General features: G+C 47.5%; 1 protein-coding gene across 1 annotated transcript in view; it reads right to left on the bottom strand.

Moving 5' to 3' along the window:
- Positions 1-11,085: 11,085 nt before the first annotated feature.
- Positions 11,086-22,886, bottom strand: part of LOC147725037 (riboflavin transporter 2-like) — a 164,620-nt gene continuing 152,819 nt past the window's right edge. Inside the window, exon 4 of the mRNA XM_086966499.1 lies at positions 11,086-12,876. Coding sequence (XP_086822625.1) covers positions 12,664-12,876 — 213 coding nt within the window. The 3' untranslated portion in view covers positions 11,086-12,663. The remainder of the gene's footprint in view (positions 12,877-22,886) is intronic.

Here is a 22,886-nt window from a genome sequence, read left to right on the forward strand (position 1 = left end):
CCACATTTCCCCGCTCAGGCGGGCATCTCCCGAATCAACGTTGCGTACGCTAGAGGCGTACCAACCTGCACCGCCTTCTGCGACCCTGCGAGTCGTACCGCCTTTTGCCCTCAGCCCAGTATGCCTCGCACAACGCCTGCCAAAGTGAATGGAAGTACGCATCGTATTCTAGAAGCGTATTGAATCACAACGTACCTTGCCCCCGAGGCCACGCCGCACAAAGGAGAGCCGCACTGTACGCTGTGTACAGGCCGCCCCATGCCGTATTGCCGCCTCTGGGGGAGATCCGTCAACTACAAAGAACGCCTTCGCTGCAGACCTCGCCAGCGGCCCGGACCCTCCGCAGCGCCCCTCTAAGGTCCCGCTGCAGCCGTCCTGTCACGACGCCTGCCACGAGCCAGACCAGCACTGCCGATCCTCGTCCTGAGTCTGCCTCGTACCCCGCATTGTCCGCAGCTCACCTTAAAGGTACTGTGCACTCTTCTGACTAGACAGTCCGGTTTTGGGTTATTAAAAGGCTGGATCTGTACGTTTACCCTCGCTGGTCGCCCTAGGAACTACGAACTGTCCAACCTGGAATTAAGCTTATCTTTTTACAAGAGACACTTTTAAAAACTCATATCCTCACATAAAACGAACTGTGTGCATTTTAAAACGTATTCATGGCCTAGAGACACTTTTAAAAGAATGCACATATCCCAACAACAGTATTGTGCACTAGTAAAACGTTATTTATGGTCTTGTGCTTAGAACCTGCATATATCTGTATATTTACATAAAGTATACCTATTTTTTTTATAAAACATAGACTTGTGCCCATTTGTGGGAGTCATTGGATTAAATGCATAAATGTCATAAATGCTTAACCTCTAACGCTCCGGGATTAGTCTTGTCTGCTGGCGCCATGCAACCTAGAGGGTGAGTAGGGGTTATTCACTAGAGTAAGTCCCTTGCCCTGACTAGAGGAAAGGGTCCCTGCTTGTCACACGTGCCTACCTGTGCCAACCAGAGACCCCCAAATCTAACATTGGAGGCAGCGGTAAGGATTTCAAATTTGCATTTATGATTTGTGTACAATAATTTCTGATCACCACATAGTGAGTTCAGACCCATAACGCAGCCACATACTGTTGATTTTTGTTTTGCTAAGAAGAGCTCCATTTGATTTGAAAGCCATGCCTGGTTCACTGAATGGAGGAAGGGCAGCATCCATAGTATTTGATGGAAGTGACATAGAGGAAATAGAGTGGGAAAATGAAAAACTTGAGAGCTACAAATGGGAGCAGCTAAGAGGCTTCTGTAGGAAATTTGGAATTTCCCAGTCTGGATGTAGAACCAAGGCTCACTACCAAAAGGCACTGAGGGCCTGGATTGAGTCAAGGGCACCTGAAAATGTGGTGGAAGTTGAACGCGCAGAGAGTATCCATGAATTTGGCAGAGTCCTGTCGCCATAGGAGTTGGCAGACAGGGCAGCAACCAGGGCACATGAAATGGAGATGGCAAAACTCAATGGACAGATGGACATGGAAAAACAAAGATTGGCAATGGAAGAGAAAAAGATCCAATTGGAGCATGAGATGAAATTGAAGGAGCTGCAGCTGAAAGCTAAAAGTTTGGAAACTACTCCCTCTGGTGGCAGCGCATCGCCAGTGCAGGTGGAGTCAAGGGTGTACATGCCAAAGGATGTGGTGAGAGAATATGTGAAGAATGATGACATAGGGCAGTGGTTCAGAGACTATGATGTAGCCATGTCTTCCCACCGAGTCCCTGAGAGAGATTGGGGAGCGGGGTTGTGGGGGCGGTTCCTTAGTGAGGAGCGGGACACACTCCTAGATTTGCCCTCTGAAGTTTATAATTCTTATCCCCACATGAAGGAAGCTTTGATGACCAGGTGTGGGTTGACTCCTGAATTATATAGACAGAGATTCAGGGGGTGTACAAAGATTCCTGGAAGTACCTATGTTGAATATGTATCCTTTTTCTGCAGAGCACTGGATGGTTAGGTGAAGGGTAGCAAAGTGAATGATTTTCAAGGGCTTCTTGATATAATGGCATGGGAGCACTTGTCTAGTAATTTTTTTCCTGAGCTACGCCAGCACCTGATTGATAGCAAGCTGACTAACCCTAGGAAGCTTGCTGAGGAGGCGGACTGCTGGCTCAGCACCAGGGACCACAAGGGTCAAGTGGGAGACTCAGCCAAGGGTGGGCAGGGTCTCCAGCAGAAGAGTGGGGGGGGGGGACAAGGGTAAACAGAGGGAGTTTCAGAAGAGTCCCCAAAGTAGTCCCCAAGGGAACCAAGGGAAAGGTACTCAGCCTCCCCCACCCCAGAAACAGACCGGGGCCCCGACAGGTATCCCTGTTCAAAGAGGGCCCATAAAGTGAACTGGGTCATTTTGCCACTGATCTCAAGTGTCAATTGTTTGGTAAAGCAGCACCCACTGGTGCTCCGCCCCAGCAGATGGCTAGTGTAGCCTTTGGCGAGGAGGTAGAAGTCCAAGGTGGGTGGGACCCTGTTCAGATGACCCTAGTCTCTTTAGGAGACAGTGAGATGGTCCCTGAAAACTACCTACCCTCCAACACTTAGAAATATGGGTAGGTGGTGACCATCAATGGAAAGAAGGCAGAGGCTCTTAGAGACACAGGAGCCATTGTGACTGCAGTCCGGCAGCACCTGGTGTCTCAAGAGCAGGTTGTACCCCATGCATACTGCCAGGTTGTCAACGCTGACAACTCTGAGAGCCAGTGTCCAATGGCTCAGGTTCACTTTGAGTGGGGGGGGGTCTCTGGTACTCTTCAGGTTGCTGTGAGAACTTCCATGCCTGTAGACTGTTTGCTAGGGAATGATTTGGAGAGCTCCCCTTGGGAAAAGGTGGAGAAGACAACTCACCTGAAGATGGTGGGTTTACCTGGTTGGCGTGCGTGACCACCCGGTCAATGGCAGCCAGTAGGGGTGCCCAAGAGGTCCTGGAGCCTGAGGGAGAGGCCCAGGAACCGGCCTTAGAGAGTGGGTGCAGGGGGCGTGGGAAACCAGCCCCTGAAGTTCCCACAGCCCAGGAGGAAGCAGACCTTAAGGGGGATGCTCTGGAGCCTACCGGGGAATAGATAGCCAAACTGTGGGACCTGCCTGAGCTGACCCATTGGCAGCAGGAAGGAGGTCCCTCCAGGGAGGAATTCTGCAGGGAGAAGAAAGAATGCCCTTCTCTCGTCGGTGTGCGGCGGCAGGCTGCAGACCAGGCCAATGGTGATCAGTCCGGTACACATTTAATGTACTGAGAGAATGACCTCCTGTATTCAGAGCCTAAGGTTGCTGAACCTGTGTCATCCCATGCGCTGGTGGTACCCCAGAAGTTCAGAGCCTTCCTACTGGGGCTGGCTCACGATGTGCCATTAGCAGGGCATTTGGAGCAGGACAAGACCTATGAAAGGCTTGTCACCCACTTTTATTGGCCTCAAATGCATAGGAGCTCAGATGCTCATTGTAGGACCTGCTAGTCTTGCCAGGCAAGTGGTAAGAGTGTGAGGAAGCAAAAGGCTCCTCTCCAGCCATTCCCCGTCATCAGTACCCCATTACAGTGAGTGGGAATTGACATTGTGGGGCCACTGGACCCCATAACAGCCTTGGGGAACAGGTTCATCCTGGTCCTGGTGGACCATGCCACTCGGTACCCTGAAGCCATCCCTCTGAGGACAGTGACGGCCCCCGGGGTGGTACGAGCACTGATGGGAATTTTCTCCCGAGTGGGATTCCCTCTAGAGGTGGTGTCTGACAGGGACACCAATTTCATTTCCAAGTATATGAAATCCCTTTGGCAAGAGTGTGGTGTAACCTACAAATTCATCACACCTTACCAGCCCCAAGGCAATAGGTTGGTTGAGAGATTCAACCGAACCCTAAAAGGCAAGATTATGGGTCTTGAGGAACCCATGAGGCGTAAGTGGATGTCTTCTTACGATGCCTTCTCTTTGCATACTGTGAGGTGCCACAGAAGTCTCTAGGGTTCAGCCCCTTTGAGCTTCTGTATGGCCACCCAGTCAGAGGACCTCTAAGTCTGGTCAAAGAAGGCTGGGAGCAATCTCCCAGGAAACCTCCCCAGAATGTATACAGTTACATGCTGGCCTTTAGGAACCAGACTAGGCGTTTCAGGAAACTTGCTGAGGCAAACCTGGAAGCCAGCCAGGAGGAAATGAAGCGGTGGTACGACCAGAATGCCACTCTGGTTGAATTTCAGCCTGGTCAGAAGGTGTGGGTCTTGGCCCCAGTAGAGCCTTGTGCACTCCAGGATAAGTGGACAGGCCCCTTTGAGGTTGTGGAGCGCAAGAGTCCTGTCACCTACTTGGTGGACTTGCAGTCTCCCAGGAACCCCTTGAGGGTCCTAAATGTCAACCGCCTTAAGCTCCACTTGGAGAGGTCCGAAGTGGGCATGCTCCTGGCCACAGATGATGGAATGGAGGAGGAGACTGAGCCTTTTCCTGACCTCCTGGTAGCCAGAGAGCAAGATGGGTCAGTGGATGGAGTTAACCTCTCACCCACCCTGACCCCTGAACAACAGATGGACTGCCGCCAGTTGCTGGGACAGTTCTCTGACCTGTTTTCCCTGGCCCCTAGTATCACTGATTGGTGCGTCCATGATGTGGATACAGGGGACAGTTCACCTGTGAAGCACAAGGCTTACAGGGTGACTGACAGGGTCAGGAGCATCAAAGAGGAGGTCTCAAAGATTCTTGCTCTTGGGGTGATTGAGTCCTCCAGCAGTCCTTGGGGCAGCCCAGTGGTCTTGGTCATGAAGGCTGCAGCGCCGGGTGCCACACCTGAACTCCGGTTCTGTGTGGACTACAGAGGACTCAATTCAGTCACCATCTCCAGAGCTGATGAGCTAATTGATCGGTTAGGGGCTGCCCGGTACCTCAGCACGTTTGATTTAATGTCTGGGTACTGGCAGATCTCCCTGACTGATGAGGCCAAAGAGAGGTCAGCATTCGCCACACCAGATGGGCATTTCCAGTTCCAGATTATGCCATTTGGGATGAAGAATGCCCCTGCCACCTTCCAGTGGTTGGTCAACCAGGTGTTGGTTGGGCTGGAGGAATTCAGTGCCACCTACCTGGATGACATCGCAGTGTTCAGTGTCACATGGGAGGAACATCTGCGCCACCTCTGTGAAGTGTTGTTGGGACTGCGCCAGGTAGGCATCGCGATCAAGGCAAGTAAGTGCCAGATCGGGTAGAGTTCCGTGGTGTACTTGGGACACCAGTGCGGGGCGGCCATGTGGCGCCCCGACAACCCAAGATTGAAACCATCCTGGCTTGGGAGCCCCCAAAGACCCAGACAGAGGTGAGGGCCTTTTTAGGACTCACTGGGTACTGCAGGAGGTTTGTCAAGGGGTATGGCAACATTGTTGCACCCTTGACAGAGCTGGCTTCCAAGAAGCAGCCGAGGAAAGTGATCAGGATTGAACACTTGTCAGAAAGCTTTTGAAACCCTGAAGAATGCCATGTGCACGGCACCCGTGCCCCTGGCTCCTGACTTCTCCGAAGAATTCCTAGTGCAAACAGATGCTTTAGAGCATGGTGTAGGGACTGTTCTCTCACAGGTGACTGAGGAGGGCTGGGACCAACCTGTAGCCTTCATCAGTAGGAAGTTACTTCAACGGGAACAGAGGTGGAGTGCAATTGAGCGAGAAGCATTTGCTGTGGTCTGGGCACTGAAGACGCTAAGACCCTACTTGTTTGGGCCTCACTTCCAGGTTCAGACAGACCACAGGCCCCTCAGATGGTTGATGCAAATGAGGGGTGAGAACCCAAAACTGTTGAGGTGCATTTCCCTACAGGGTATGGGCTTCACGGTAGAACATCGCCCAGGCACAGATCACGCCAATGCTGACAGTCTGTCCAGATTTTTCTGCCTTAGTGATGAGGAACTCCCTGGGGTAGGGTAGTTCTTCCCACATTTCAGCTAGAGGGGACACGTGTTAGACCTGGCACCTTGGCGTGAGTCTCCCTTCCACTTTTTTGCTGATGTGTTTTGCTGGTGTTAGCTGCTCAGAGCAATGTGCCACTGTCAATCAGTGCCACAGTGCAAGTGCTCCCGATGAAAAGTGTATATATTGATTGGTTTCCATGATTGGCCTATTTGGTGCACCAGGAGTGCCAGGGCTTGTAAATACAAATGCTGCTGGTGGGCTTGCAGCACTGGTTGTGCCGCCCGCAGAAGCGGCCTAGCAAAATATGTCTAAGGTCTGCCAATGCAGAACCTGCGTGCAGTCTGGTACTGTCATGCTGACTTTGCAAATGCACCTACTTGCCAGTCCCTAAACCTTCCCTTAACTTCATATTAGTCACCCCTATGGTAGGCCTAAGGGCAGGGTGCATTGTAAGCATAAGATAGGAAAAGCCCTGATGTGTGTGGCATGTCCTAATAGTGAATTACAGCCATTTTCGTTTTTCACTATTGTAAGGCTACCTGCTCTCCATAGGCCAGAATGGGTTGCTGGAATTATTACACTATGTAATCCTAACAGACTCAGAGAGTATGGTAGAAAGTCACCTTTAGTATGCCTGAACTCAGAATAATAAAATACTTCTTTTAGTAAAGTTTATTTTAATATCCTGTGTTTGCAAATACAACTTTTAGAAAGTTAGTATTTGCTTGCCTAACCATTTCAGCCCGCCTCTGCTAGGATGTGTATCTGCTGTCTGGTTTCTGTGAGTGACAGAACTGAGGATGACAGGTGGTGAATAGAGGGATTACACCAGGATAGGTGGGGGGAGTGCCCCTTGACTCTGAATAGGGCTGTGCTCTGCCACCTCAATGCTGACTCCACCCCCTGGGGAGCGACTGATGACTCTGCCCTGCACCTTTTGAAAAGAGAGGGGAAGACTGTCAACAGAGTACTCCACCTCCTGTGGAGCGTCTGATGTCCCTGCCCTGCTCCCTGAAAGGAGAAGCCAGGGTTTGCAAAACAAAGTGCTCAGGGCCTGGACTGGATTAGGCAAAGGCCCTCCTGGTCTGAAAGAACAAAAGAAACTGTGTATAAAAAGAGGAACCCCGCTCCTAAGAAATCAGATTCTGCTTTTTGAACCAAGAAGACCCCTCTGCCTGAGGAGAAGAAACCAGGAAAGCTGAAGGAGGAAGACTGTCCCTATCCTGGGGGACTGGCCTGCAGTGGTTGCCTTGCTGCCAAAGGAGAGGAAGAAACCTACAAAGGGCTTGTTGCTTTTTAAAGACCTTATTTTACTCTCTACAAAGAACTTGCGCTCAAAAACGATCTCCATGGGCCTGGAAGTGAGCTGGCCCCCTGACCTGAGTCCCAGGAACATTGGACTCTGCCAGCCTGCATCTGGACCATGAAGAAATTGCTGAACTATTCGCCTGCTGCTGGAGCCGCCACAAGTGCGTCCCGTATCTCTAGACTGCTGCGAAGCCATCCTGTGACTGCCTCCCCCGTGTGAACTGCTCTGTCTGCGAGCCGTACTCACACCGTCCCGCTGGGCTGCCCACACCCGCTTCGCCCTCCTCTGAAGGACGCACTGTACTGCCTGCCGCATCCCCACTGGGGGGAGAACCCTTGAGGAGAAGCGCATCGCCACCGTAGACGACTGGTACACCTAAGCGTACCATCTCCCAGACGTCGCGGCACGAAAGTAAAACGCATTTCCCCGCCCAGACGGGCATCTCCTGAATCAACGTTGCGTAACCTAGAGGCGTACCAACCCGCACCGCCTTCTGCGTCCCTGCGAGTCGTACCGCCTTTTGCCCTCGCTCAGTACGCCTCGCACAACGCCTGCCAAAGTGAATTGAAGTACGCATCGTATGCTAGAAGCGTATTGAATCACAACGTACCTTGCCCACGAAGCCGCGCCGCACAAAGGAGAGCCGCGCTGTACGCTGTGTATAGGCCACCCCGTGCCGCATTTCCACCTCTGGGGGAGATAGGTCAACTACAAAGAACGCCTACGCTGCAGACCTCGCCAGCGTCCCGGACCCTCCACAGCGTCCCTCTAAGGTCCCGCTCCAGCCGTCCTGTCACAACACCTGCCACGAGCCGGACCAGCGCTGCCAATCCTCGTCCTGAGTCTGCCTCGTACCCCCGCATTGTCCGCAGCTCATCTCAAAGGTACTCTGCATGCTTCGGACTAGACAGTCCGGTTTTAGGTTATTAAAAGGCTGGATCTGTACGTTTACCCTCGCAGGTCGCCCTAGGAACTACGAACTGTGCAACCTGAAATTAAGCTTATCTTTTTATAAGAGGCACTTTTAAAAACGCATATCCTTGCATAAAACGAACTGTGTGCATTTTAAAACGTATTCATGGCCTAGAGACACTTTTAAAAGAAAGCACATATCCCAACAACAGTATTGTGCACAAGTAAAACGTTATTTATGGTCTTGTATTTAGAACCTGCATATATCTATATATTTACATAAAGTATACCTATTTTTTTTCAAAACATAGACTTGTGTCCATTTATGGGAGTCATTAGATTGTTGTGCACTGTCATAAATGCTTAACCTCTAACGCTCCGGGATTAGCCTTGTCTGCTCGCGCCACGTAACCTAGAGAGTGAGCAGGGGTTATTCACTAGAGTAAGTCCCTTGCCCTGACTAGAGGAGAGGGTCCCTGCTTGTCACAAGTGCCAACCTGTGCCAACCCGAGACCCCCAAATCTAACAACAGAGAATATAGATACTTCTCACAAGCTCACCATACATACTCACACATGGACCTCACACTAGTCAGAGAATACAGATACTTCTCACACGCTCTCCACACATAATAAGACACAGATCTCACACTAGACAGAGAATACAGATACTTCTCATACCTTCTCCACACATACTGACACACAGATGCTATCCACACATAATCACCTACAGATCTCACATTAGACAGAGAATACAAATGCTTCTCACTTGCTCACGTACTGTGACCTGAAATACTTTCTCCACTTCTTCTGCATAGGTTTCAAGTTCTGCCAAGTTCCTGTCAGTTGGAGAGGTTCAATACTGCACCCAATTTTTAAATAGGGCCATAGGCAGAATGTATATCAAAAAAGAGAGTACGCAGTTCCCCTGGATAAAAACCTATTAGGCAGTTGAAACCAAAGTGAGTGAAGGCACACAGGAGGGGAATCCTCCTTGTCGTAACTAGAGTCCTCACACACCCAGCAAGCTAGGTGTCATGTTTCATTATATGGGCTCGCTCCTCGTCGGGTCGGCGGTGCAATACCAGACGGGCACCCATAAAGGGGCTCTTTATTGGAGATCTTTTGTTCCTGCTGTATGGTGCTGTGGGTGTGAGGGCCCTAGGGAAGGAAGTGAATGATGTAGATGTGTATAAGTGGTGAAAAAAGGTTGGGTTTTCCACAAAAAACTTTAATAAAGTGGTGACCCACCTCACTAAAAACAGAAAGAGTGGTTGCTTTCTGGCTTAAGGGGCCAGGGAAGCAAACGCCTACTCTATATAAAAATGGTCGACATGTTTCATGCTAATTAGTTCAAAGTGATACTGTGCATTTCTTCAGGACCAAACAAAACTATCCACACTACTAGGTTAGGGTGAAAAGTGTTCACACCCTAATACTTATTGGATGAGTCCAGGGTCCCGCCATGGCTGAAACCTGGATAGGATGACATAAACACAGAACAGTAGTGTCATCCAGCATTTGCTCACAAAGTGTATAACAACCGTCAATATGGAGAGACGGTGAGTATGCCCCCCCCTAAAGCCAATAGCTGGTACAAAAGTAAATACGACCAATGACTGGAATCAGAAAAACAGAGGGAATAAAATCAGCCTAGGCTGGTCAAGGAGTAACACACCCGAGTCAAAGGAAGCATCCGCTTCAAAGGTTTCCCCGGGCGTTGATACCTCACTGTAGATATCCTATGTGAGAGTGGAATATAGAAGGGGAAACCACTGAGAATGGCCCAGTGTTCCATGGCCCCATGCCACCACCATGGCACTATCCGATGGTTCCTCAATCAACAAATGAAAGCTGTGTTTGACTGACTGACAGACACATCCAAACTTTCTGTCTGTGGTTGGTGTTCTGCTTACTCTAGGTGACCCCAAGTCATCTCAATCTGAAATAAAAGCACAGCTTCAAAACGTTCAAGTCATTTTTGGCTACAAAATAAGCATGGAAAAACTGAAATTCTCAATGTCACACTTCTAATCTCTGTGACTTCACTCGTCCAAAACCTCTTTGGAATCAGCGGGCACACACCAACTGAACAGATTCATTACCCAACCCCTTATTGAGGAGGTCAAAAACAACCTCAGTGGGTGGAGCAACTTACCGCCTCATAGATAGGTGAATAAATAAAATCAAGATTAATGTCCTCCCTGTACTCTTGTATTTATTCAAGGCCCACTAGATAAGTGTGTTCATCAGGCTCTGATTAAATTTAAATGGGATGAAGCCATTCCCATCTCTCTTCGACTATTGTGACACTTCAAAAGGAGTTGAGGCCCAGCCCTACCAGATTTCACCGCATATTATGTGGCAACACAGGTTAAGAATCAGATCCGAACGGTCCCAATAGGAGTCGGACAAGCCATGCGCAGCCCTGGGTCTTCAATAGTTAGATCTATGGCTAGATAAAAATAAGAGCCCCCCCAGAATGCATATAGATCTACACCAGTTAGCACTATGCTTAGGGCTTGGGATGAGATTGGGGAGAAACTAAACCTTACCATATCCCCCTCCCCATTTACCTCTGTGCACTTTAATAGCAGCTATTCACCAGCTCTAGGTTCTTGCCTATTCGACTAATGGTGAAGTGGAAATTGCAGGGTAGTGTTTGACCTATTTCAGAATTCCGTCATAAAATCTCTTGATCATTGCAAGAGAGAATCCCGTCTCAAAGATTCTTAGAGACTCCACTATGCACAGATTCATCACTGGGCCCTCCACCAACTCATAAAACCCTCTCCCATTAGAGATATGATTATTCAAGAAGGTAAATGGAAAACTAAAATGTGTGGTTTCCAAGCTGGTCGCCCTCTAGCACATCCTCTCCCAGCCAAAGAATGGGCTTACATGAAAGAATGGGACGCAAATCCTGGGTTTCCAGTTTCCTCGTGAGAAAGGGACTTGTTACAGAGGGAGGACATTCATAAAAACTCTATCACCTTCGACAATCGAAAGATTCAGATAAAGTAGTGCATGACTGGCAATGCACCCTAGTGAAGACACAGCGCGTGTCCCTTGCAGCATTGTAGTGTTGCTGGAAGAGCTGTGGGATGTTAGACGTTGCTGTGCACATATGGTAAGAATGCTCAAAGTGGTCAGAAGAAGCTGGACACCACAGCAGACCCTGTCCCACCTACCACCCTTCAACCTAGGAGTATTTCTGCTAAGTGAGAGGCCAGAACATCAGGTACATATCTCTCAAACTGAATGGTACATGACTTTGTAATGTTTGGAGACTGGAAATGTAGCACTAGCATTTTAGTGGAAGAGACCAGACCCCCCATCAGTTTCTCAGAGGTTCCACAGATGATGGTCGATACTCACTATGGAGAAGCTCAGGCCTAGAGCAGCGACACCTTCTTTCTGACAGTCCGTGGTGGACACGTTTGCAATACCACTCTAGAGGCGCTCCATCGCGAAAAGGAGTCTCAAAATTATTGACGACACAGAGTCGGTCAGGGGAGTGGTATTAGTCAGATATTGTAACTACAGATATTCATGACTGAAGCAAGTATGGAGGGGTTGAACCAGGGAAGGGAGGAGAACGGAGAGTTTACAAGGGGTTAATTCATAGTAGTGGAAGATGAATGCAAACTATTTTGAAATTATTGTTGAGAATATCTATAAACAATAGTGACGTTTTTATTGCTCTTGTCAAATCTTACTAAAATACATTTGACAAAGTTCTGAGGTCTTTGCTGGGTCAGGTTCTAACATCTGCTAAGGGGTCTTATCTACATATCATCATACCACCCCAAGCATCAAATCATAAAGAGCAACTTGTACATAATAACTTGTGTGCAACCATACAGGTTCATTCCTATAAGATATGTCACCACATCGCGTCCTCTTTCTACTTCGCCTCCAGCTGTACAGTTAGTGTCACATTGTGTTGGGTTCTTCTTGGATCTGGCTTCTGTTGATCACTTCGTGTCACGTTGCCTTGTGTCCCCCTGGTGTCGTTCTTTCACATGCATATTGAATTCAAGTTCCTGTCCTGCAGCTTGTGTGACATTGTCTTACACCCTCCATGAATTTTAAGTCTTGATTGGCAGCTGTCGATACACAGTAACTTGTCGTCTTTTGACACGGAACCCCATGGGCAACTCTTAAAGATTAGATTGTTCCTCCTTAGACCTACCTCATTCTAGGCAACTGGTAGTGCATTGACCCCACCCCAACACCATGTCTTCTTCAGATACACTTTTATGGTTGGAAGTGGCTGTTACATTTATTGCCCCCTCCACACTGCATGCCTTCATTAGATCTACATTTATGGTGGGAAGCTGGTAGTTCATTCATTTTGCACCCACCGCCTTGACATATCTGCCTTACAGCTGCATTCATGGCATGAAGCTGGCGTTCCAATGTCTTTGCCAACCCTGCCATGTTAGTCTCAGATCTGCATTAAGGCAGCAGTGAACCCACTGTCCTTTCTCCCAGTGTCTTGGCGGTCTTCAATCTGCCTTCATGGGGGGCAGTTGGTGTCACAGGGGTCTCCCGACTGAAAGAGGCTGTAAACACTGACCAACGGGAACATGACAAGGGCGCCAATCATGGAGCCCAGCTGCACTACCGCTCCACACCAGACGAGGGCGCTGTGCCCCTCATCCCTCAGGATAAGACCAATCATCACCTTTACATAGGACAGGGTGCCAACGAACAAGACCCACGCCAAGACCTGTGGGGGAATAAGGAAAGTAGGTTTAGTTTACAAAGGACTCAAAAGAAGAAAGAATTTAGAGAATAACAGAAATGTATACTTAAAGCTTCACACAGAAAAAGAAAAGAGAGTGAGAGCTACACAGAGAACTACAGAAGAGAGACGAAGAACAAAATATAGACAGGTACAGGAAAAGAGACAAAGGTGAGAGGAAACAAAGCTAACCCAATAGAGAGACGGAGATACAGAGATAAAGGGACAGACGGATACACAAATAAGAAGGCACAAATATACAGAGACAGAGCAAAGTGCAATGGTACATATGAAAAGAGAGTGGAAAAGATACAGATAAAGAAGAACATTCATTTTCAACGTTTTTAAGTTTTTAATATATATTTTAAACAAAAACTTCAACACACATTTGACATAATATAAAACATATATAAAAGTTCAGAACAAATCATAATAGGAGAAATACTAGGTGAAGAAATTGCATTAGGAGGAGCAATAAAGTAATGTAAGCAATCATTAGTCTGGCTTTGGAAGAATGTTGTATGCAAATGTGAAGCATTACAAGTAAATGGAATGGGAATGGATATCTATTGCGTGGAAACAAAGAACTGTAGAATAATATTGATTAAGGTGAAAAGGTCAGGTGCCAGTTGAACTTTCAAGCCAGGCCTAAACATCCACGTAGGTTCAATCGCGTGCGGTGCAGGTAATAGCGGTGGCTCGTTGAGGCCGCAATGGGGGGATTTTGAGGGACGTTGCAGAGGAAAAATTAAATAAATGATTAATTTTCCCTCTGCATCGTCCTTTGAAACCCCTCCCTACGCGGTCCCACTGCACCACCGCTGTTACCTGCATGGACCGCGGCTGCGTAGGTTAATGACTGCCCAACGCCTATCTGTGCTGCTGCCTGAGAAAAACACTATACATTTGCAAAACATTTCTAAGACATTTTAAAAGCTATACAATGTCGTGTGTGCCCCTAAAGGTTCAAGCTCAGACAGCTGGATAAATAAACAAATTGATCATGGCAGCGTGGAGGGCAAGCACTTTTTTTGTGGAAGCACACAACTTCTGCCCAATCAAAACATGTACTCCTCACTCTCAACATGTGGGCCGAGCCAATCCCCCTCTCTAGTGATGCTCACATAATTGTCAAGCCAGACTGTAAAAATTACAGTGGCTGATTTCATTAGAGGGGAAGAAGATTAAAACTGCAAATGCTTGATCATAGGTGAGAGCTGAATGCTACAAAAACAGTGACCTTAAAAACACTCTAAACTCTCCTCAAATAGGGAACAAATAGCAGATAAAACAAAGAACCTGCAAAAGCGAATTGGCTGCTTCGGAACTCCTGAATCCAAGCACAGGGGAACAGACACTCCGCGGCAACCACCATGCCCGGGCCACAGCCCAATGACCCCATGTGGGGATCACCTTTGCAATAAAAGCTGATAATAAAGCAGCAAAGCTAAACTCACCATAATGAGTATTAAATCTGAGCTGGGACCAAGCGATGGCAGCAGACCTGATAGAGCCTCCCCCTAGTGGGCTAATTTACTATAATTTAGGATTCAAAATCAGGCTAAATGTGTATATGTGTGGGACCCCTGCAGCTCCTCTAATTCAAACAACCATCCCTCTTAGATGGGCCCCATTTAATAGCACTCATCTGAGAACAAGCATTGGCAAAGGCAATAGGTCTCGCCTTTCTCATATTGGCTTTGGTAATGCTTTTCGCCCATGCTGTGCAGCATGGGTAAATAGAAAAAATCTTTTTTGCGAATGCTTTGCAACATCAGCAAAAAACAGATGCAATGGCAAACTATGTACATGAACTCATACATCTCTTGCCATCATGCAGCTGATCTTACAGTAGGCACATGCATGCATAATGACTTAAGCACATGCACACATCACACATATGCACACACCAACTGAATTACACGGTGGGCATTTTATTTACTGATCGAAGGTGGCAGACACTACTTTACGCTGCAAATACTAGAACACATTTTTTTATGGAAAAGTGCGTTTCTTAAAGCGAGTGGCCCGGCAACAATGGACCCGATCAACACCAGACCTCCCCCCTACCAATCACCAGCAATGCAATAAGATCAACGTCCAGCCCAGTGAATCCCCTTGTATAAAAGACAAGAATTTTATTACACAAAAAACACAGAAATCAAGAACACATACACTAATGCACGAATATATGGTTTATGGTTGGAAGCCAACGTGCTTCAGGGGCCTCTTGTACCAACAGTCCCCCTTGTACTGTGGCCCTCTTTCTGGTGGCTGGCTGTAATTTTTATTGCATATGGTGCAGTTTACTATGGTGGGTTCTTGACTCACAAGGAGGTTTACTCTGGCATGCCGGTGATTACTGGAGCTTATTCTTAAGTGCAACAGCAACACACCCGCAGATGCTGTGTCTTCAGTGTGAGGGTCGCCATGCGCTATGTTCAGCGTGTAGTGCATCAAGGTGATGACCTTGATTCTTCAAGTGATGCCCCAGGGTCCCTCTCTGATCACATGGTCTTCTAGACTGGTCCTGACCTAAAGGCACACTTGGACAGTGATGCAGTCAAACAGTCCACTTGTGGGGCACACTGGCCACCAGCATGCATTTATCGCAGTTTGGATCAGACCTACCACTTGGGCACACAGCTACAGGTGCCTCGGTAGCTACAATTTGGCGATCTGATAAGGATGACACTGCCAGGGTGGTGATTCTGTAAATGCAGCTGATTAGCGAGTCTCTGTCGGATCGACCCAAAGCCAGGAACAATGCGGTCCCCTGCAGGGTTGATACTTCCTTTCCTTGCTCACAGGCAGGATGTCTTGGCACCCAGGTCAGTCTAGTAGTTTCTTCTACAGATCAGAACCAGGCATTGTTCCCCCACCTCTGGGGAGTGTGCTGTCAGTGCAATACCAAACCTTGGCTGTAGAGTAGTTACTGAATACTTTGTAGATTACCCCCTCTTCGGTAGAAGAGACCACAACAACGAACAACAATGGGTCTTGGGCAGTGAAGTAGTGTGGCTCACTGGTTAGAGGCGGCAGACCCGAGAGCAGAGGACGGCCCGGGACCAGGGTTCGATTCCCGGCGCGGCAGGTTTTCTGGACCAGGGTCAGCGGACTCGATAATTCTCTCGCCTCGGTGCCCACTCTGATCAGCGATCACACTCAGCAACTCTGGGCATTAGCTTGCCTCATCTTCACTAACGGCCCCACCAGACCGCCGGGGATGCCTGGTCTCACCCTGGAGATACCCATTAAGGGACCATCTCTCAGAGAAGCCAGGAAGGGTTTCGCAGCGGTCGAAGCGCCTTGGGACCCTACGGGTAAGTAGTGCGCTATATAAATGCCAATACATACATTCAGTTTAGGAAGGAACTCAAAACCTGGCTGTTTTAGCTGTACATAACCAGCTGCATTTCTCCTTACTCTGTATTTTTGATAGTTAAGCGCTAAGACGCCACGGTATACACGCGCTCTATAAAAACCCTCATTTCATTTCATTCATCCTTATACCAATTTCATAGATGAAGATGTGTTCAACAATTCTGCTTTCTTGTCGCCAGTCTGGATCAGTTCCCCTATCATGTGTCCTCTCTGGTCCAGACCTGGCCTTTGACTGCAATTCTACTCTCCCCAGGAACACAGTCTCTCAGAGGAGTGCCCACCACAGAAATACAAAGAGATTTGCAGTTGTTCAAGTATCATGCATCAGGCATTAGACTAGCATATTTCAGTGTGGTGGTCCGCATAACTGCACTGGAATGCAAAGTCAGCCATAATAGGCATAGCGCTTGCCTCGGCTGTCAAGCCCTAGCACTGCAAATTCCGAATGCTGACAGTGAAACTAAAGCTGGTGGCAGCACGCCATGGCGTGTGCGCTGCTTTCGGCAGGATTGGGGGCTGGCTGAGCTGAGCTGCTACAATGTAACTTTAGCCTGTATTCCCAAGACTGGGCAACAGCAAATTAATTATATTCACTTGCATGAGGAGAGGCAGTGGCCAATGGCTACTACCGAGACATTAGCCAGGTGTCTGGTCTTTGGATAGTTTTGTGACACAGAGACTTCAATACGCAGACGTCCTGCTGGCTCCCGCGTCGGCACGAGCTGGTGGCTCGGTTCATGATGAGAAGTTGTGTGGGAGGCTGCGGCAATGCGGCTCACACTGCCGCACAGTAAATTTAAAAAATCAATAGTATTGATCCCCGCGACAGAACGGACCTGGACCCAACCGCATGGACCACGGTGACCGCTGGAGCCCAGAGAACAGTGCACCGCTATGCTGCAGTCTGAAGATTCTTTAGTAGTACGAGGGCTCTTCCTGACAGACTGGGCTGTAAATACCTTTTGCCTGCAGCTGCCGTTAGATAGGTGGCGGATGGTGCAGGGTGAAGCCTGCAGTCTCTGTTGTTGGGGAAAAGAATCCTTAGAAGGGGCACAGATTCTTGTATCCCTTCCTCTGTGAGAAGGGGTTATAAATAGCTGGGTGCTGCCTGCTCAAACCCAGAGCTTCCAAGGTCTCAGACTGCTTATGTGTGACATTTTCATAATTTCAGTGTAATTATGAGTGACATTCAACAACTATGAGTGACATTTTCTCACAAGCAAAATCAAGCAATAAAGGCAAGGGGAACACATAAATATGAGTAATTGCACCCATCTGAGCAACGATAAACTCTAAAAAGATCTTCAAACTGCTGCAAAGCACCAGCAATGGAAGGGCACTTTAGTGGACAGCGTGAAGTCAAGGATTCATTTTTAAACCTCTTCAGACCGTCCACAAGGCATGCTGGAATGAAGGCCGGGGCCACTTCTTGACCCTTTCCCTACCACATTCCGGGCGGAAACCTATGGTCAGGCAACCCACATCTGGTTCACATAAACGTCTTCAAACATCAGAGACACAGGGGCCCATCAGTGGGCATGGGGGCCCCAGGTGGTGAAATGTTTCAAGCACCCTGCCTTCAGAACTGAACCCAGGCTCCATTCCTGCAGGAAACTCTTGAACAACAGACTCTTGAATGACAAACTCTTAACCCCTTTGGCGCGGCCGCGATTCTGCGCCTGTGCGGCACTTTTATTGTGTGGGTGGGTTCATGACGGCCCCCAGCCGTCATCAGCACACGAGCACCGTGATGCATGACGGCCGGGGGCTGTCATCAGCATGGAAGGGGTTAAACACAGACTTCTGTTGAGGACACACAAGTACAACTGCAGTGAATGAAAAATACCAGGTTGTAGTACGTTTTCAGACTTGCTATGTCCTTAATTGCACTTTGCATTGTTAATATGGCGACATGTCTCGCTTAATAGAAAGTTCCAAGTAAATAAAGAACTTTCCAGTTGAAAGAACGTGGAGAGGCGCATACGAACCGCCATTTGCTTTTTTGTTCTGAAGTTTGCCTGCACCGTGGACTGCTCCACCACCTCTCTTCTTTCTCTGTGAGCAACTACTATTCGGAGTCAGATGGCTTGACATTTTACTTACAACCACTCCATGTTCCTCAGAGCTGCTTTGTCTTGTATGGTCCTTTGTAGTACATACTGTAAATAATCTATGTGAACTTCACATTAGTACCAGGGGGGACCTTATCTTTGCAGTTTTATAGTACATAGCAATGCTGTTGGATGACATCTCAGTACACAGTGTTGTTTTGCTTTTTTGCTTTGCTTGTTCACTTTTTCCTTTAGTGTTTTTAGCATTTATAATGCATCTCTTTCAGTGCCTCAGTTTCCTTTATATCTGCGACATTTACCTTCAAGAAACACATGTTCCCTTGCATCTGTTTTTCTCTCTTTTTTTTTTAAATAGCAGGGCCTCCGCCCTCACATCCATCCCCTAGACCTCCCCATTCTTCCACAGTGGCTGGAGGGTTCCCATCTCCAGGGCCTCCATCCACGTTGTAACCAGGCAAACAAAAGGAGGGCCGGTATTACAACACTTCAGCTGTAACAGCAGGGCTTTAAGTGGGATGAAAAATCTGGGGGTTTAGCAAAGGGGCGTGGCCAATGTAATTAAGGGCGTGGCTTAAAACATGTAAGCTAAAAATCTGTGCTTAGCATAGTGTGCCGCCAGACTGGTATTTTGCTGTTCCTGTCATTGCTTCCAGATTTATGACACAACAAGTAACATCATACCTGCAACAAGTCAGGACTATTGACTTTGTCAATGGTTGTGAGTTGCATACAATAAATAAGCAGCAACTTTGGCTTGTATGTAATATTGAAAAAGCTTCCACTTAAAGCCCTGGTGGCACCACAACAATGTTGCTGCTCCTGAGTTTCAAAAAGAGAAGAGAAATCCAGAGAGAAAATGACTCTTTAAAGGATTTCCCTTCCCCTACAACGCTCACTTTGCGTGAGGTCATGCCGTAGTGAGAAGTGAGCAGTGTGAGCGTGCGTACATCGATGTGCCTGCTGTCACTGCAGTATGGAAAACAAACATTGGCATGGCCAATAAGTCTTGCTTCTGGGACCTTATAAGTATTTAGCAATGCAGCACAATTATCCTGGGTGCTACACCATCTACTGTTACTTCAGGTGCCGAAAACTTCCTGCTGGACATTAGCACAAGTCTAGCAAACAAAACAATGTTTTAATGTACATATTAAAAATCGCCAACTGAAACAAACGGAAATGATGAGACACCAACAATCAGCTTAATTATGCTAGTGAAAACACATCGCATTGCCTTTTTCCAGTTCGTTATGTGTCCAAACACCCATTTGGTAGCAAGTACCAGGCATACCCCAACTGCTAGGTATTTAGTAAATATCAAAGGAATCTCTAGTGGACTGCCAACTATAGGGGTCGTACTGAGATAGAGAATATACAAAGGCACCAAAATAAAAATGCTCCCCATTAGTGAATTAAATCTCTGAAAAAGTGGCATCCATAAGCTAATTGTAATGCACGTTGTTGGACTTGGCCCTTTTTGGCAGGTTCACCCCTAAACTTTTTACCTCAAGTTCTGACATGGTGTTGGTGGTTTTAGACCTCTAGGCACTTTAGCACTGTAGTCTAGTGTAAAGTGCCCCACTGTCAGAACCATCACAAAGTGAAATTAGTAAATGTAGGAGATATCATACACACGTTACCATGCAAAATGAAAATAATAATAGACTGCTGCGTAGAATATCTGTGCAATGCAGTAAAAAAAAGTACATAGATATGTAAGTCAGCTTTAGAGAGGACTATATTCATTCTATATCATGCTTTACAATATTTTAGCTTTCTCCCACTGGAAACTTGCTCTGCTCAATAAAAGTTAATGTGTACATATTCCCCCAAATCTCATTAAAACTCTCCCACATTGTTGTACCAAAATACATTTAAGCCTTCCTTATATATATATATACATGAGGGCATACATTGCTCATGTGCGTGCTTATATTTGGTGAATCCCGGTTCATTGCCTTAAAGAGAGGCATAGTAGTCTAGCAATGTCCCTCTCTGTGACAATGCTGCACACTTCTCACACAATTGTATCCAAACCCAGGATGGCTCCTAAAGCCTCTAATTCCTCCTACTGGTGGTGTATGCTGCAGTTGCGGAAAGGAAATAATTCCTTTTGTTGTTTAACCCTCACACACCCTATTGGTGTCATGCTTTATCATCAGGTTCACCCAGACTCCTAAAGGTCTGGGTGGGCTCGACCGTCTTTCAGGAAGCTCTTAGTAGATGTAGGCCAGGGGGATTTAAAGATTAAAAATCCTACTACCGCCCCTGTTATCCCTTTATTAGAGGGGATATAGTGGATATTAAAAAAATGGTAAAAAACGGGTCTTGTCAGAGGTTATGGTGCTAAGACCCTATACTTTTGCCAACATGTTTCAGCCCACACAAAGAGGACAAAAATTGGTCTAGGGCATTCTTCAGGGCACAAAAAAGAGTTCCCTCCCTCGTTTATTTAAGGCAAGTTTTGTTGACCTATCAATTGATTTTTGAAGGTACAGATAGCTGTCACATTCATGAATACCATAAATTATAGATGTTTGAATGACAAAAATTAAACACTTTTTATCACAGTGAGTATAATACTTATCCTCCTTTCTTCTGTAATAGACAAATTCCACCCAATTTGAGGGAAAATTGCGTGTCCCGGGGTCGAGAAAGGGTAGGCTTGTAGTCAATTGTACATTACAGGTCCTGCCCGGTGGAATACCTAATCAGTATCGGCGCTCCCCGGCACCATACATTTCAGAATAAACAGACTCAAGGAAGAAATGTTGCAAAAATGCAACAGACCCACTCAATAACCAAGAATGACTCGGCGACCCTGCCTGACTCTGACACTTCTGGAAAGTTAGGGAACGATTAGCAGAACAAGCTGCTTTCACCCCCATAGGATCCCGAGAGCAAAGGAGACGCAGCAGTGCTTTTAATGGAAAAAATAAGTGCAGGTACTCACCAAATTAAGATATGGACTAGGGGGTGGGGTTTTGGGGCGGGGCTATAGGGGCGGGCTACGGGCAGTGCTATGAGACCCGGCCAGGGGCACACATTTAATTTGGTTGAGATGTAATTGGTGTCGGTCATACATAATGTACACATAAAAATTACCTTCCTTCCTAGTTCACTAATGGCAGTATTGTAACCATGAGAGCAAAAATTCATCTCAATGCTGTGATTTAAGCTCATGCACCAAGGTTAAATGCTTCCATGGGATAAAAAAACACGCTTGTATTCCAGTGGGAATGTTTTCAAGGCTCCACATATGCACAGGCTTTTAAGCCCATGCTATACTTTGTGGTTCGGCTATGTCTGGGCTCTCCTTGTTAATTTGTTGGTTCTCCACCTTCCCAGAGCCCCTGCATTTTACCCAAGAGAAAACTGCTTCTAAAAAACAAAATACAGTCATGCTGAAACTGGGGAGAAAGCAGATCTGCACAGGAGAGAAAGTGGCCTAGCACTTGCTACATGCAGACCCTTTCGCTTGCGCTTTATGGGCAGAGTGTGGTAATTCAAGGCTTGCAGCTATATATCTGATGCTGGACCCTGCAGACAATACGCACTCATGCAAGACACACCCGCAGGGACAAAGAAGCACTGGTGCGCGCAGACAGGACATTCAATGCGTGTTTTAGAAAATGCTCACATTCGCTGACAACCACATTATTAACCTTGATTCCCACCCACTCTGCTTCTGTGTCACTATCTCCACCTTCGTCCTCAATCTGGCTCCCTCTCTGCTCTGCCAGCAGGAAGCCTTCTAGATTTCGCGCTGAGTCAGGAGACATGGCTGTTAGAAAGCCCTGCTCGCACACCTACGGAGCAAGGAGCCTGAGTGGACCCTGTGTCAATAACGGCAGTGTGACTCCAGCACCTCCCAAACTCCCTGCCAGCCCTGAATAAATACGGGCCGGTCCGCAGCTCAATTAGCACCTTGAAAGGGTGAATTAGCACTCGATTATCAGAGTGCTACAACAACACTGTCCAACTCGCCTTCTGTGTCGCGCTTCTCTTTATAAATTAAAAATTTCAGAGCTTGAATTGCTGCCCCACGAGTACCGGTACTCTCTTTGGACAAGGAGAAGTTCCGGTACTCAAACGCAGAAAATTTAGAAGTGCAGACACTAAGTACCGGTGAGTACAGGCCCATATAAAGCACTGAGATGCAGGCCCGGCTCTTCCCCGCCTACCCCGCCCCCTCCTCCAACGGCGGGACTGCAGAGAGAGGCAACAATGGAGGAACCGAGCGGCCTCCAGCAACTGTCTGGAACAGGAAAGCAATGCCTAGTTGCAATGTAAACTCATCCTCAGTCACAGAAAATAGATACATTCAACCTGTGAGGGGCGCTGGGGTGAAGTTACCATAATTAAGCAGTCCACGGTCTAAAATGCAAAAACAGCATCCGAGACAGCAAAGCAATGCCTCGTTAAAATGTAAACGCAAGGTCTAGCCTTAAAGCATAATATAAACAATGCGTCTACCAAAAAGGAGCTATGCCTCCTTTAAGCCCTCAACCAAAGGGAAAAAAAGGAGTACGCACAAAT

This window comes from Lissotriton vulgaris, chromosome 4_1 (genome assembly GCF_964263255.1).
Source record: "Lissotriton vulgaris chromosome 4_1, aLisVul1.2, whole genome shotgun sequence".
Taxonomy (NCBI): Eukaryota; Metazoa; Chordata; class Amphibia; order Caudata; family Salamandridae; genus Lissotriton; species Lissotriton vulgaris.